This window comes from Mesoplodon densirostris, chromosome 15, assembly GCF_025265405.1.
Source record: "Mesoplodon densirostris isolate mMesDen1 chromosome 15, mMesDen1 primary haplotype, whole genome shotgun sequence".
Classification (NCBI taxonomy): Eukaryota; Metazoa; Chordata; class Mammalia; order Artiodactyla; family Ziphiidae; genus Mesoplodon; species Mesoplodon densirostris.
In genome coordinates, this window is record NC_082675.1 from 76,041,058 (window position 1) to 76,058,964 (window position 17,907).

At 37.2% G+C, this 17,907-nt stretch overlaps 1 protein-coding gene across 1 annotated transcript in view; it reads left to right on the forward strand.

Annotated features, from left to right (window-relative positions):
• The window catches only part of LOC132502515 (glutamate decarboxylase 1-like), a 54,535-nt gene extending 39,464 nt beyond the window's left edge, over positions 1 to 15,071 (forward strand). The window contains 4 exon segments of the mRNA XM_060118375.1: positions 5,836 to 5,985; positions 10,983 to 11,090; positions 12,414 to 12,500; positions 14,898 to 15,071. Coding sequence (XP_059974358.1) covers positions 5,836 to 5,985; positions 10,983 to 11,090; positions 12,414 to 12,500; positions 14,898 to 15,071 — 519 coding nt within the window.
• Positions 15,072 to 17,907: the final 2,836 nt, after the last annotated feature.

Here is a 17,907-nt window from a genome sequence, read left to right on the forward strand (position 1 = left end):
GGTTGTCGTGTTTTCATTGTCATTCATTGCTAGGTATTTTTTTGATTACCTCTTTGATTTCTTCTGTGAGCTCTTGGTTATTTAGTAGTGTATTGTTTAGCCTCCATGTGTTTGTATTTTATACAGACTTTTTCTTGTAATTGATATCTAGTCTCATAGTGTTGTGGTCGGAAAAGATACTTGATATGATTTCAATTTTCTTAAATTTAACAAGGCTTGATTTGTGACCCAAGATATGATGTATCCTGGAGAATGTTCCATGAGCACTTGAGAAGAAAGTGTGTTCTGTTGTTTTTGGATGAAATGTCCTATAAATGTCAATTAAGTCTATCTCGTCTAATGTGTTTTTAAAGCTTGTGTTTCCTTATTTATTTCCATTTTGAATGATCTGTCCATTGGTGACAGTGGGGTGTTAAAGCCCCCTACTATGATTGTGTTACTGTCGATTTCCCCTTATATGGCTGTTAGCATTTGCCTCATGTATTGAGGTGCTCTTATGTTAGGTGCATAAACATTTACAATTGTTATATCTTCTTCTTGGATTGATCCCTTGATCATTATGTAGTGTCCTTTTTTGTCTCTTGTAATAGTCTTTATTTTAAAGTCTATTTTGTCTGAAATGGGAATTGCTACTCCAGCTTTCTTTTGATTTCCATTTGTATGGAACATCTTTTTCCATCCCCTCACTTTCAGTCTGTATGTGTCCCTAGGTCTGAAGTGGGTCTCTTGTGACAGCATATATATGGGTCTTCTTTTTGTATCCATTCAGCCAGTCTATGTCTTTTGGTTGGAGCATTTAATCCATTTACATTTAAGGTAGTTATCAATATGTATGTTCCTATTACCATTCTCTTAATTGTTTTGGGTTTGTTATTGTAGGTCTTTTCCTTCTCTTGTATTTACTGCCTAGAGAAGTTCCTTTAGCATTTGTTGTAAAGCTGGTTTTGTGGTGCTGAATTCTCTTAGCTTTTGCTTGTCTGTAAAGGTTTTAATTTCTCCATTGAATCTGAATGAGATCTTTGCTGGGTAGATAATCTTGGTTGTAGGTTTTTCCCTTTCATCACTTTAAATCTGTCCTGCCTCTTCCTTCTGGCTTGCAGAGTTTCTGCTGAAAGATCAGCTGTTAACCTCATGGGGATTCCCTTGTTTTTTGTTGTTTTTCCCTTGCTGCTTTTAATATGTTTTCTTCGTGTTTAATTTTTGACAGTTGGATTAATATGTGTCTTGGCGTATTTCTCCTTGGATTTATCCTGTATGGGACTCTCTGTGCTTCCTGGACTTGATTGACTATTTCCTTTCCCATATTAGGGAATTTTTCAACTATAATCTCTTCAAATATTTTCTCAGTCCCTTTTTATTTCTCTTCTTCTTCTGGGACCCCTATAATTCGAATGTCGGTGCATTTAATGTTGTCCCAGAGGTCTCTGAGACTGTCCTCAAATCTTTTCATTCTTTTTTATTTTGCTCTGCAGTAGTTATTTCCACTATTTTATCTTCCAGGTCACTTATCCATTCTTCTGCCTCAGTTATTCTGCTATATTTATCCCTTCTAGAGAATTTTAGATTTCATTTATTTTGTTGTTCATCATTGTTTGTTTGTTGTTTAGTTCTCCTAGTTCCATGTTAAACGTTTCTTCATTTTTGCCATTCTGTTTCCAAGATTTTGGATCATCTTTACTATCATTGCTCTGAATTCTTTTTCAGGTAGACTGCCTATTTCCTCTTCATTTGTTAGGTCTGGTGGGTGTTTACCTGCTCCTTCATCTGCTGCATATTTCTCTGTCTTGCCATTTTGTTTAACTTACTGTGTTTGCTGTCTCCTTTTCACAGGCTGCAGGTTCTTAGTTCCCGTTGCTTTTGGTGTCTGCCCCCAGTGGCAGAGGTTGGTTCAGTGGGTTGTTTCGGCTTCCTGGTGAAGGAGACTAGTGCCTGTGTTCTGGTGGATGAGGCTGGATCTTGTCTTTCTGGTGGGCAGGTCGACATCCAGTGGTGTGTTTTGGGGTGTCTGTGACCTTATTATAATTTTAGGCAACCTCTCTGCTAATGGGTGGTGGTGGTGGGGGGTGTTCCTGTGTTGTTACTTGTTGGGCATTAGGGTGTCTTAGCACTGTAGCTTGCTAGTCGTTGAGTGGAGCTGGGTTTTAGCGTTGAAATGGAGATCTCTGGGAGAGCTTTTGCCATTTGATATTACGTGAGGCTGAGATGTCTCTGGTGGACCAATGTCCTGAAATAGGCTCTCGTACCTCAGAGGTTCAAGCCTGACACCTGGCCGGAGCACTGAGACCCTCTCATCCACACGACTCAGAAAAAAAGGGAGAAAAGGAAGGAAGGAAGGAAGGAAGGAAGGAAGGAAGGAAGAAAGAATAAAATAACGTTATTAAAAAATAATTATTAAAAATAAAAAAATTTTAAAAATCAAGCAAGCAAGCAAGAAGAGAGCAATCAAACCAAAAGACAAATCCACCAATGATAACAAGCACTAAAAACTATACTAAAAAAACAACAACAACAACAAAAAACCGGACAGGCAGAATCCTAGGACAGAGGGTAAAAGCAAACCTATATGGACAAAATCACACAAAGAAGCATACACGTACACACTCACAAAAGGAGAAAAAGGAAAAAGAATTATACACACACACACACACACACACACACACATATAAAGAGAGCAACCAAATCAATAAACAAATCTGCCAGTGATAATAAGCTCTAAATACTAAACTGAGATAAACATAAAACCAGAAACAAATTAGATGCAGAAAGCAAACCCCAAGTCTATGGTTGCTCCCAAAGTCCACTGCCTCAATTTTGGGATGATTCTTTGTGTATTCAGGTATTCCACAGATGCAGGTACATCAAGTTGATTGTGGAGATTTAATCCGCTGTTCCTGAGGCTGCTGGGAGAGATTTCCCTTTCTCTTCTTTGTTCGCACAGCTCCCAGGGCTCAGCTTTGGATTTGGCCCTGCCTCTGCATGTAGGTCGCGTGAGGGCGTCTGTTCTTCACTCAGACAGGACGGGGTTAAAGGAGCCGCTGATTTGGGGGCTCTGGCTCACTCAGGCCGGGGGGAGGGAGGGGTATGGATGCAGGGCGAGCCTGCAGCAGCAGAGGATGGCTTGACGTTTCACCAGCCTGAGGCGCGCCGTGTGTTCTCCCAGGTAAGTTGTCCCAGGATCACGGGACCCTGGCAGTGGTGGGCTGCACAGGCTCCCGGGAGGGGAAGTGTGGATAGTGACCTGTGCTTGCACACAGGCTTCTTGGTGGCTGCAGCAGCAGCCTTAGCGTCTCATGCCCGTCTCTGGGGTCCGCGCTGATAACCGTGGCTCCTGCCCGTCTGGAGCTTGTTTAGGCGGTGCTCTGAAACCCCTCTCCTCGCGCACCCCGAAACAATCATCTCATGCCTCTTCGGCAGGTCCAGACTTTTTCCTGGACTCCCTCCCGGCCAGCCGTGGCACACTAACCCCTTCAGGCTGTGTTCACGCCGCCAGTCCTCTCCCTGCGCTCCGACCGAAGCCCGAGCCTCAGCTCCCAGCCCCGCCCACCCCGGCGGCCGAGCAGACAAGCCTCTCGGGCTGGTGAGTGCCGGTCGGCACCGATCCTCTGTGCGGGAATCTCTCCGCTTTGCCCTACCCAGGTACGTGGGGAGTTTCTTGCCTTTGGGGAGGTCTGAGGTCTTCTGCCAGCGTTCAGTAGGTGTTCTGTAGGAGTTGTTCCACGTGTAGATGTATTTCTGATGTATTTGTGGGAAGTAAGGTGATCTCGGCGTCTTACTCTTCCGCCATCTTGAAGGTCCCCCCCCCGCCACACTCACTCTTGAGTATTAAATACCCACCTCGTCTCCTCTACCTTAAGAGAATCTTTGTGCTCTCCTAGCTTCAGTCCTTCTCAGCATCTCAGGCTGGAACCATTAGCTCTGCTTCAGATTCTGCTCAGTTGGCTGCATGGCAACAATATCCCTTCAATATCCCATCAATAAAATGGCAGCTGCCTTGTCTGGAAACCTGCAGGTTAACAGTCGAATTCTTCCTGTCCACTGCTGTGTGTCTGGTACTCAGCAATTACAATGCAGCTGCATGCTTTTTTTCTTTAAAAAGCTTTGGAATTTGCTGCCCCTCCTCTTTGCTAACAGTTCTATATTCAATTTTCAGATTTCTGATATTTTTATGTTTAGGGCTCAAGAGCCAGTTTTCTGTAGGCTTTCTTGATTTCTTCACTCATAATGAGTATTTTGAAGTAGCCCTTACCCACCCAGCCTCCTGCAACCCAGAATGTAAACTCAGTGAGGCCAGCGTTTTTTCCACCCTTTTTCTTATCACAAATCCACGGTTCCAGCACAGAGTATGGCAGATTTTAGGTGCTATAAATATCTGTAGCTTAATCTTTACCCCAGAACTGACAGTTAAAACTCATATTGAGTATACCATTTTAAAATATTTTTGTCTCCATTTCTTATCTAACAAAAAATTAAAATGGAAGTTGGAAGTAAACTAAAGAGAAAATATTCTTCATATGTAAATATGACACTATATATTATATATATAATATATATATAACATATATTTACACATACACACACACACACACACATAAAGTACTCTCCTTTGCAAGGTATCATTTTTATTCCATTCCCCCCACACCTCATTGTGATTCTCTCCCTAGATCCATAAGCCGCTCCTACAAGAGTGTGAGTTTTCTTCCCTTAGAAATTAGATTTTTGCAGACTCCCAGACAAACTCCCCTTTTGTTAGATCTGAAACTTATCACTGTATAGACATATGATCTTGAAAATTACTTACCATGGTAAAGTTTTCATTTCTTCAATCTATGAAAATGATATAATAGTAGTAGGTATGCCATAAGTCTTCCATAGGATCAAATGATATAATATTTGTGACGTGTCCAGCATATAATAGACACATAATAGATACATTGTCATTTTCTTCTTATTCAGAAAGTTATAATTGGTATTTATTTAAACTATACCCGGTCAATGCACACAGGTTTAGCCTTTGTTATGCTGTGGCAACACACATCTTTTTTTTTTTTTTTGCGGTATGCGGGCCTCTCACTGTTGTGGCCTCCCCCGTTGTGGAGCACAGGCTCCGGACGCGCAGGCTCCGGACGCGCAGGCTCAGCGGCCATGGCTCATGGGCCCAGCCACTCCGCGGCATATGGGATCCTCCCAGACCGGGGCACGAACCCGTATCCCCTGCATCGGCAGGCGGACTCTCAACCACTTGCGCCACCAGGGAGGCCCAACACACATCTTTTGAGAAAAGCCTCTTTTCAACTGGGTGATGGAAAACATTGCTTTTGTCTAGTGATTATCTTTTGATAATATTTCTCCATTCTTCAACACTGAGGAGGAATGTTTTCAACATCCTTTATATGCGAGGAAATGGCTAGGAAAGCACAAAATTAAATAAACGGGTTATTTTATTCTGTACCTCCTGTGGCCATCAGAGCACCTAGATGGCTGATTTATGAGAGAGTTTAGTTAAAGTGAACCAGCACCCAGTTCTTATTACCTTCAGTACACGACAGCCACATAACTTCAGAAGAGCAGAAAAACTTCAAGGCTTTTAAGAAAAGGTAAAGAGAAATAGACAAGTAGTAGTCTAATTACACCATCTACTGTTCCAAATAAATCCAAAGAACTTAATACACTAAAATCCTAAGAAAGTAACATAATTTTTTATATAAAATAAACAAAAATTCTATTTAAATGTGCATGTAAGGTAGAAAAGCTAACTAACTGAATTGAAATAAATAATTGTGGTTTTTTATTGAAATGAGTATGACTTACATAGTAGATGTACCATTCCTTTTTCAGGGTCTTCTCGGAGCATGTAACCAGATGCAAGCTGGATACCTTTTCCAGCCTGATAAACTCTACAATGTTGACTTTGACACTGGGGATAAAAGTATTCAGTGTGGCCAACATGTTGATATCTTTAAGCTCTGGTTAACGTGGAAGGCAAAGGTAGGAATTTGACATCTCTTTTATTAGGTCTTATTTATTTGGATACCCAGTATAACCAATTCCAATTTTTAGAGCTTTCTTTGGGTGCCTTTTCCCAAATTATAGTCTTTTATTGTCTTAAACATTTCTCAAAGAAACTGCTCTGTTTCTAATTGCAAATGGCAAGCTTGGTTTCTGAGCTCAAAATTCTACTTGAGGTGGAAAAACTTTTAGCTTGTTTTACTGTTACTGTCAAGTGGCAGGAATGAAATCTGTTAGGAATATAAACTTGTTTGCAGCTTCTGTTAAAAAAAATACTGCTTTTTTTCTAATTGTAATTGGAAATAGGTCAAGCTACTTGAAGTCAATATAGATTCCCAGATGTGAACACTTATTAATTGCCTGAATGTTCAATCTACCTTAGAGGCAGGAGCAGCATATATTGTCTCTCCAAACACTATGACAACAGCAGGACATGTCTACACCCTCATTCTGCCCCTTATTTATAATTTTTAACTGCCCCTTATTTAAAATTTAATTTAAATAATTGACATGCTTTTAGGAAGCTATTTCTATCACCCTCTTCCCAGTACTCTATAGGAAGATGGGCATTAGGTTCTGTTCGGATGAAAGCTTTGCCATGAACTAACAGCTTTGCTATATTGGGGATCTGGTCCTCTACATTACATTACCCACCCTGTGGACCCTAAGGGACTCTTCTCAGATGTCAGTATCAGAGGCAGTTAGAGCTGGTTAGATTTTTATTTGGTAGATATGGAATTCCTAGTACAAAACACTAATAGAAAAATATGTTCTGTAACATGAATCACAGAGACAAATTCATGATCCTACTTTGGTTAGTCTATAATATATTGGCAATAATATATTGGTTAGTATACAATATGTTGGCAACATTTTCTCTTCTAAATTTATCTCTTTCATCAACTGCTTTTTCCTAACCTTATAATCACCTAGTTCAAAATAAGCATTAAAAAAACCACTTTGAATAGTGTATCTACATTGGTAACTCACCTTAAATTCTTTTGATAATGAGGCATTGAAATAATGAATACATTCATTCAATAGTAATGGATCTACCATTTATTGAACATGTATTAGGTAGAAAGCTTTACGTGTTATTTAGCTTATGTTTCCCAACAGTTGTGCTGGTTATGTCTGTTAAATAGGTAAAGAAATTAACTTGCTAGTGGATGAAGAGAACTAAATCTAAGGAGCAAAGGTGACAACTCACCTAAATCCAAAATATATTTTTTTCCACAAATTCATATTGTCTTTCTTAATACAATTCATAGCACCATGGGAATACCAAAACTCACATTGGGTAGTGATGAAAAGCAGGCTCATCATCTTTTGCATATGGAGAGTACTTCATAAAAATGGTGTATAAACAGATGTTATATAAGTAGGGCCATTCCTGGGAATAGGAAAAAAATATCAGCATACTGTGAAATGGGAATTCTTTTATATTATAGAACATTTTTATATACTAGAAATCAGGTTCAGGTAAATATCCATGATGGGCTTGAATGGGAGGAGTTGACTTGCAAGTTTGTAGCATGATTTATAACTAGTAAATATTTAAACATTTGCTATGTGAATCTCCATCAGTACTCTTGACAAAATAATGGGCATTAAGAATGAAGTCCAGAGATATAAATGAAAAATTTAATAGTTTTTCTCATTTGCTATAACTACAGAATGAATACTTCATTGATAGTAGAAAGAGGAGCCATCTTTAATGAAATTCATATTTCTTAAAAATAAAATTAGTTACATAAAATACTGTGATAGGTTACAAAAGTAAGTAAGGAGAAAATCATATAGTAATATAAGATTCTACAAACATCGATTATTATGCAGAAGCAAATCTAATGCAAAAGCTTCTTTTTGGTTGGATTTTCTACATGGGTTGGACTGGTTTTATATTCAAAAAATGGCTGTGTTTGGCCAGGAGAGTGCTATAGGGAGCTTAATTGTCCAAGAGCCCATCTGCTTCCCTTAAATTCATAATTGCATTTGCCCTGAGGCTGTGCTTTCCAAAGTTTTCTCCCAGTCAATGACTGATTGAGCATGGCAGGGATTCTAAGGCATTCCCATTCCTGAGAGACACAAGACTCTCTTGATAGCTGACTTGGTGTCAAGAGTTCCCAAGGGCCTTTCTGAATTTTACTTAGATTTCATCATAGTCCAGGACGCTTCTTCCCCACCTTTCACCACCTGTTTCCTTCACTTAGGATCAGACTTATTCACAGTCTGAAAGCTCTCCCAGTCTGACTGGCTCCTTCCCACTGTCTTTCACACAGGTACTTCACTAATTAAGTCCTTGCACCTTTAATCTCATCTTGGTGTCTGCTATTTGGAGGACCTGGGCTAACAGAGTCCAATTAAGTTCAGAATAGAAGTGCCATTGTCTTTACTATTCAATCTTTGTAGATTTTTTTCAAGAAACTTAAAGATACATTCACAAGGAGGATGCATATCCTGATTTTTGTTGTTGTTTTTTTTTGCGCGGTATGTGGCCCTCTCACTGTTGTGGCCTCTCTCGTTGTGGAGCACAGGCTCCAGATGCGCAGGCTCAGCGGCCATGGCTCACGGGCCCAGCCGCTCCGCGGCATGTGGGATCTTCCCAGACCGGCGCACGAACCCGTGTCCCCTGCATCAGCAGGCAGACTCTCAACCACTGCGCCACCAGGGAAGCCCCCATATCCTGATATTTTTCACTGCCAATTTAGTATGCATTGAATGCCACCAAAAGCTCTATATGGAAAATTGCTGAAGGGTAATAAACTCTATGCCAAGTATTTCAATGATATTTATCCCCATTTCTTCAGAATTCAGAGTAGGAATATTCTTCATCAATAATTTCTATTAACTTTTCTGCAATTTTTTCTTCCTCTAATTACTTACAGCTTCCCCCTGAACCAGATTGCCCTCAAAGAAAAATATCAAATGATAAAGTGGTTAGCTCAAAATATTAGTCCACTGATATTTAATCATGTCTATTCTTAAGCATTTCAAAGACTAGTAATGCCTTCTCCAAACCAATATTTGTTAAAAATTGTGAAAGTTCGGAGCATCTGACCAAATGTTCATACAATCAAAGCTTTTTACACATTTTGATTCATATATATTTCTTGTGGAGAAAAATAAGTCTTTGAAAAAGGATAAAAAGTTGCATGCTAGGGGTAAGTATTTATAATTTTAAATAGTATGGTAATTGTCAATAAGAAGGTTACATTTGTGCAAAAATCTGAAGAAAGTGAAGAGGAGATCACGCTAATATTTAGATGTGTAGCAAGAGGGAATCTCAATTTAAAATCTTTGAGATTGAAGCACACCTGTTGCATCTAAGACACAACAGGGAGATCAATGTGGCTAACGTGGAATGAGCTGGTCATACGAGGAAATAATGTAAGAAAGAAAATGAAAGTTTCCTCCATCATTACTCTTTCTTAGAACTACATCGCCTTCGGTCTCTGTTGAAAACAAGTTCTGATTTAAACAGAAAGTGTAGCCTCTTGGGGGCTCCGAGCATCCCCACTTACTTAGTTGTAGGTGTAGCATCCTTACCTCATGCTATTTGCATTGTCACTGAGTTCCCACATATGGTAGGACCAGTGGAATTCCATGCTCATTATGCAATGCAAAGGCTAGGTGTGCCTGGGGAGGCAAGGAGTGGCAGACATGTATGTTGCCTGTATCTCCTTAGCTCATAGGCATGATCCATTGTCCCACTGGACTTCACGCTCAAAACACAAGTCCAAAGTAAAATTTTAAAGAATTTCAGAACAGCGACAGCAGAGCATTAAGTTAAGCCTGAAGCCCTTCTGAATATGGGCCATGTGTGACTGCACAGGTTGTATGCTCATGAAACCAACTCTGATCACAAAGGCTTAAGTATTGAGAAGACACTGAAGTACCACCTCATGGTTGTAAAGGCTCTACACTACACAAGCCTAGAGTAACTATGAACACATACCCTCAGCATGGACATACATGGAACATATGGACAGAAGCAAAGAGACCAGTTAGGAAGCAATTTTAGTAATGCAGTGGAGAGTGATTGGGCCAGCATAGTGGCAGTGAATAGGTTAAGATATATTAGATTCTAATTATGTTTTAAAGGTAAATCCTGTGGAATTTTCCAAAATATTAGATGTGGGGAGTGAGAAAAAGAAGAGGGTCAAGGATAAGAAAACTTTGATGTTTTGGGCCTTAGCAACTAAAGGATAAAACTCATGTATTACTGAGATTGGGAAGACTGGGAGAAACAAGTTTGTGCAGACAGGTCAGGAGTTCACTTTTGGACATTGATTTTGAGATGTTTATTAGTTATGTGAAGCAGGAGACTGAGGTTCAGAGATGAGGCCTCAGATGGAAATGAAAGTGGGAGAGTCATCAACCTGTATATACTGCTTAGAGCCATGAGACAAGTGGAAATCACCAAGGGAAAGAAGGTGAGTGGAGACAGATTGGTCGATTTTTCTGTGCCTCCGTTATCCACTTTATAGGATTCTTCTAAGAGTAAATTAAACCAAGAGTACAAAGCACTAAACTACATACCTGATATACTGCTGAAGCTCAACAATTGTTAGTTTTAAGATGCACTATGCCAGCCAGTATGCCAAGGGCTTTATTTGTCATATTTCTCCTATTCCTCACTACATTATATATAATTTTTAAAAATTTGCTCTGCATACTAGACAGATAAAAAATTCATGTCAAAATATTTATCAAACATTTGTAGATCTAGGCAACCAAACTTAGAAAGGCTGAGTAACTTGCCTCAAGTTCCACAGACAGTAGGGAGTAAAAGCAAGTTGAGGGGATAGAAATAAGAAGACAGTGAGAATATATAATACCTACTGTTAGTAAGATAATAATCACATTTATTTAAATTAGTACATTTAAATAAATTTAATACATTTCAGGAACTTCTTCAGTGTAATTTAAAGGTACTTACTTGAATGAAGCTTTTGATTTTTTTTTAACTACAGGGAACCTATGGCTTTGAGGCACAGATCAACAGATATATGGAACTTGCAAAATACTTTTATAAAGTTTTAAAGAGAAAAGGTAACTTTAAGCTAGTATTTGATGCAAAGGTAAGGACTCTATTAGTGGGCTTTTTTTTTTGTGAGAGAGAGTTTAAAGTATACTTTATTTGCTGAGTATTTTTTTACTTGAATATGTTACCTATCCAATATTTTGAGATAATTTAAAAGTTGTATGTAATAATTATTTTAAATATTTTATTTTATCTAAATGCAAAACATTTAGGTTTTAAAAACTTTTCCATTTAAGTTCTCTTTCTTACAGGCTGAGGGTCCAAAAGATTAATTTGATGATTATACTCAATATTTAAATTTTTAAGATGAAACTCTTCAGTTATAATTGCTTTTCTGATTTTGATGACACTGAATTAAGAGTAATTTAATTGTTCCTAGTTTTTTTCTAGTAAGAGAATGCAGTTGGGTTTCTGGATAGTAGATGACATAAGAAAGAGTGGGCTTTAAATTATATGATAATCCTTGGTTAATCATTATTAAAGTACTAAGTAGATATTAATGAAAAAATGGAGAGTTTTGCTAGTATTCTATCCATCTTCCTCTTCAAGGCCCAGTCAGCCAACCCAGTGGCATGCTTTCAGTCATGCTAGTAAGAGTAACTATTAGGAAACAAAGGTGGTTCATCTTTTTTCTACATTGTCTCCCTCTGATTGTATTATTTCTATTTTTGGTTAGTCTCGCTCAGTCTTAAGTTGAAACTAGAAGAAATTTGTTTGTTTTTAATACTGTACATTCTCTGATCATTTATCTGCCTCTCTGAAATGAGCTTTCATAAATTGATTTAAGTAAAGTCCTCTTATACCCCTTTATCTATATAAAAGACATCTAGCCACTGAAGCCAGAACCTTGAATTCATCTTGAAAACCTAGCAAAGATCAATTCTATCTTTTGAAGATTTGGGAAATGTAAACTCTCCTATCTGTACCCGTGGCCACTGCTTCAGTGAAGTCCTCTCCATTCTCTCCTGAATTACTATAACATCCTATTAACTAATATTCTCCTCCCCTCAATTGTTCTCTCCCCTAATCGATTGTCCATACTACAGCCTGAGTGACCTTACTCAAATATAAAATTGGCACTGTCATTAAAATATTTAATATATTTTGAGGAATGGGCATGGGATGGATGGCTGAAGACTGGGCACTCCGTGAGGACACCATTTCCTTTATCTCTGTATTTGGTGCCTGATATATGTATTAGATCCTCAAAAACTATTTTAAAATATATTAAAAGTTAAATTAAATTAAATACTTCTGGGATAATTAAGGAATTAGGTAGGGCTTTGAGGATACTTATAAAATTACTAAAGAATTAGGTAAAACTTTAAGAATACTTATAAAATTTTAATTTTTGATTTAGCCTGAGTTCACCAATGTCTGCTTCTGGTACTTCCCACCAAGACTTAAACATATCCCCCCCCCCAAAAAAAAAAACATATCCCAAAAAGTTTGGAAGAGATCAAGAACAGCAAAAGGTAAGTTTGTGTGTATGGTGTAGTATTTATCATTTTAATATTGCCTTTTAAATAATGTGTCTGGGTTAGATTGATTGGTTAGTGGAAGGCGGTAATGTGGTCTTAAGCCATTTTTTTAATATTTGTATGGAACGAAGTGAAATCTCAACCCACCAGTCATTTTGCAAATTAATCTAGTCATCATTTATATAATTGAAAAATATTTTTTGAATGCTTAATATTCAACCTACTGAGTTTTTTACCCTTTGGTTAATTCATTCATCAGTTAATGCTTGCCATATGTTCCAGAGGATTTAGAGGTATAAAATGAATAAGACAGAATCTGAGTTCTAAGCTAGAAGGCTTAGTGGGGAGAAGATAAGAATAGAAATAATTACAATTTTTATGAGCAATAGAAGACGTACTTGGAGAAGAATTATCACATTTGAAATATTTATCATAAGGCCATCTGAGCAAGAATCTAGGAGAGATTTTATTACAGATCAGTGATCAATACTGAAAAAAATCCAAATAAATGTCATAGCAATGAGGAGATTTAATCTTTACCCTAAGAATGTATATTAAAATAAAGAGAATCGCCACTATTACGTGTTATTTAGCTATACATTTACTGTAAGTTTTTAACCTATTTTAAGCATGCATCATATACATACATTTTATAATAGTATCACCACCACTTTTGAGTTGACCAACATCACAACTACTTATCTTAGGCAATGTGATCTGCCCTAGGAGAAGGTGAACACAAACTATCTGATATCAGTGTTTAAGGGCATCAACTTTTTATGTCATCAGAAAATTTCACTGGGCTTATAAGACTTAAGAGAAAATAGAGAATTTTGTTTTGTTTTGTTTTTTTTGCGGTACGCAGGCCTCTCACTGCTGCGGCCTCTCCCGCCGCGGAGCACAGGCTCCGGACGTGCAGGCTCAGCGGCCATGGCTCACGGGCCCAGCCGCTCCACGGCATGCGGGATCATCCTGGACTGGGGCACGAACCCGTGTCCCCCCCATCGGCAGGCGGACTCTCAACCACTGCGCCACCAGGGAAGCCCCTTTGCTTTTTGATAATACCCCTTGTTTAAATATCTTGTGGTTTGAGGCAAGTATTGAGCGAAGCTCTTAATTTTTTTTCTTAACATGTAAGTGTTACCTTTTACTAGGTAATTACTACCAGCTGAGAGTTAGTGGAGTACATGTTTACAGAGAGCGAGCTATTTCCTGGAGATAAACACACTCACTCACCAGAGAGCCGTCCCTCTCAGAGATCTGCGCATGCTCCTGGATGGGGGGCAAAGGGGAAATATAAAGCAGTTTTTAACAATATTGCAGGCAATAACTAATACCTTTTATTTTATGGTCATGTTGGTTAATTAAAATATTAAAGGACATTAAATGAAACGTCTAACCATATAATGACTATATAAGCAAAATATATGTATATATGCCCTGCCATATATAAAAACTTACGGGAAAGTTAAGTAATGGAGAGCATCTGTAGCACTTTAAAGGTAAACTGTGTGCAGGAGTAGAAGTTTCGAGAAGAGGAGCTCATTCAATAGTTATAGAAAGCTCTCCTCTTCCTTTCCGAGTCTCAGTACCACTTTGTCTTATAATAATAACCCAAGGGCGTAATGTGATCTAATGTCATGTGCATGGTATTGTTTTAGGAGCTGTGCAAGACAATTAAACAGATAGAATTTGTCTCTGTAAAACTTACAAAGAAAACTATGTTTTGCTGCAAAACAGTGACCTTGTAGAAAAACTCAAGATGTATTGTAGGGCTTCCCTGGTGGCGCAGTGGTTGAGAGTCCGCCTGCCGATGCGGGGGACACGGGTTCATGCCCCGGTCCGGGAAGATCCCATATGCTGCGGAGCGGCTGGGCCCGTGAGCCATGGCCGCTGAGCCTGCGCGTCCAGAGCCTGTGCTCCGCAACGGGAGAGGCCACAACAGTGAGAGGCCCGCATACCGCGAAAAAAAAGATGTATTATAATAATGCAAAGAGCGAAAGTTAGAATATCAAAAGATACTACTACTTTTCCATTTTCTATTTCAGTTTACCTCTCCCAGATACTTCTACTTGAATTGCCATGTAAATAAAATGTCACACAACCTTCTTTAATATATTCTAGCGCACTTGCATTATTTTGTGAGTTTAGTAATCGTGAATCATGGAGTAACAAGAGCTACAGTATGAATATAGAATGTGCTGCCTTTTCTCTGTACTAAGCTGCTTCTTAAAAATTATCCCTGACAGTTTTAAATTGCCTGCAATTTACTTCAAGCTAATGATAGTTATGTAGCCATCTAGGATGTGGAACAGTATTTACTTGTAAAATTTCCTTTTAATGATATTTGCATTTATACACAGATTGCTCCAAACATTAAAGCATAAATGATAGAGGAAGGCACAGCCATGCTAAACTACCAGCCTTATGGGGACAAAGTAAATTTTTTTCGAATGGTCTTTTCTAATCCTGTCACAAGACAAACTGATGTAGACTATGTTACTGATGAAATTCAAAGACTTGGGAAAGATTTATGATACTGCAATAGGATTTTGAATACCAAATCTAAACACCGACTTTAAAGATTTACTGCTGAAGATAATAAGAAAGGAATATTATAAATGATATTCTTTCTTCAGAACCTTTGACTCTCTTTTATCCTATGTTATACAAGATGAATAAAGAGCAGTGGGTCATTGAAGATAGATAGATAGATAGATAATAGATTCAATTTTGTTTATGTATTTGTTGTTTTCATTAATTCAATGAAAGATTATTGAAAATCCATTAACTGTCAGGGACTTTTCTTGGTGTGTTAGAATACATCAGTAAATAAGAAAGACAAAAATCCCTCCTCTTGTAAAGAAAGAAGTTCCACTGTGAACATTTGGTAAGTTAACCAAATTAGTTGCATAAAGCCTTCCCGAGGTGAAATCATTTTCAATAACATATGGTAGTGTTCTGTTTCATAATACTTGTGATGTTTCTCTATTTCAATAAATCAGATGAACAAAATGTTCTGTATTTTGGAGCAGAGAGTCAGGGAAGAGAATGACAAGGGCTGACATATTTGCCTTTTGATCCCTGCATTTTTATTTAGAAGGAACTGTGGCTTCTACCAAGCTTCTGTGCAATGATTTAATTCATTTTTTTCTGCAATGCCATTTTTAATGTCTCTAAAGATCAACAACAGTGGCATCGTTTTATAATTCTCCAAAAGTATATTGGCCATAGTTCACAAAATGGAATCAGGTAGTGCCACAGGGATGATAAAATTAGGATTTTTCAGCTCCTTTTTTGAGATAATAGAGTTAACATTAATTGAGCACTTATGGTATGCTAAGCATCTTAACTTGCATGGTTTCATTTATTTCTCTCAATATTATGATTTAAAGTGATTTATTATCCCCATTTCATGAATGGGAAGATGAAGATTTAAAGAGTTTAAATAATGTCTAACAGCATGCTGCTGATAAGTAATAAAACCCAAATTTGAAGCTAGCCAGGTTTTTTCTCAAGTGTGTATGACAAAGAACCTGCTAAATGCCTTGATGCAATTCACATACACTACCTACCAGTCAAGCCATTTGTCAAATCACTTGACTTATGCAGATTTCTTTCCTCTTCTCTGAAATAGGAATAGTAATTGTGCCTATAATGCAGGGACATTATTAGAATAAAATAAAATAATTGTGTTAAATATTTTTTAAAACTTTGAATCACTCTGTGTGTGTGTTTTTTTTCACAATGTGTACATATATCAAATCATTATGATGTACACTTTAAATATCTTACAATTTTAATTGTCAATTATAATGATAAAGCTGAAAAAATTAAAAGATATTTTCTCAATATAGGAAAAAATCAAATAATTTTGTAACTTCAAAGAGAGCTGAGATCTTAAAAATTAGTATTACATGATGAGAAAAAGAAATGGAAATATAGAATTGAATTTAGAGAAAAATACAAAGAGGAAAAGGATTTAATATAGTATATATATAACTCCTTCTTTATAGCCCATTAACAATTATTTCCCACCAATAGACAAAGAGGAAGGCAGACCCAATAAGAGCTCTGTAGGCTTGGCTGTGTATAGGCTCAGTGCATAATAGTTAGTTTTGCATAATTAATTTTTTATTATGTCAAATAAAGCCAGAGATTTAAAATATTAAAATCTCCAGCACGAAAATTCACAAACCACTTTTGACGCATTCGATCCGTCACAGCACCTTCTCCATACACTACACAAATCTTTTGTGTTTCGGTTGCATTTTTACCTTTCTTGAAATAATAAAGCATAATATGCTGAAAATGTTGCTTTTTTCCTTCTATATTCAATATTAAAATGGCTACACAAAAATTCACCAATTTTGATGTTTCTTTTTAAATGCACACTGATATGACATCTGTCACAATACAATCTAACAAAATTGTTTTGAATGAAGTTAAAGACAACTAAGCACTACTAGAGTCATCTTATGGAAAAAAACTCAACCAACTTCTTGGCCAACCCAGTAGCTAGACTAGGTAAAAATTAAGTTCCGTAACAACATTGGTTTTATCTTTATTAATCATTCAGGGTGCAATCAAATATTGTCATGGTTCTTAATTACAGAGGAGATTGTACCCTTCTGTTTTTCAAGCTCTGTTGCATCCATTCAAGTTAAATGTCTGAAAACTTTTATATTTTAGAAATAAAAACACATGAATTGGGATAGAGATTCTTTTCAGTTGTTCTTCTACCATATAAATAAGACATTTCATGTCCAAAGTTTTTCTCAGAGGAAACATAAAATTGATTATGCTACAGACTTTGATAGTTTGTGTCTTTGTGAAATACAGGGAAGAGCAGTTTAATTATCTTAGTGCAATGTATCCTTTGATAAGAATTACTGCTCTATATGGGAGGGTTTGTTCCAAATGCTATCTGGTTTGTCAGACTTAGAAACATAAATCTGTTTCTTCCCTATGCATTATTCATAACTGCTTATCATTACATAAAGTTTATCACACATAGATTAAACATTTCCTTTTCAAAAAATATGCCTCAAGTTTCTTTGTCCCTATAGCCACAATTTTAGGTATTGGTTTTATTTCTTAATGAACACTTTGAAATAAGAATATACTAAATCATAAGAATACTTTTTAATATATATTGCATAGGTTATATAAATTAGTTAAAACAGTGCTTTCTTCCAATATCAGTTCTGTGAATTAAGCAAGTATATGTTGTAGAGTTTTGAGAAATCTACAGTCTGCTTTATTCAGTAGTGTCTTGTTAATAACAAGGAAACTAATAAGAATTGTTCTATTTTGAGGTATACAGCATTTTCAATTATTTGGATACCTATTTTACACATTGTTGAAAAACTG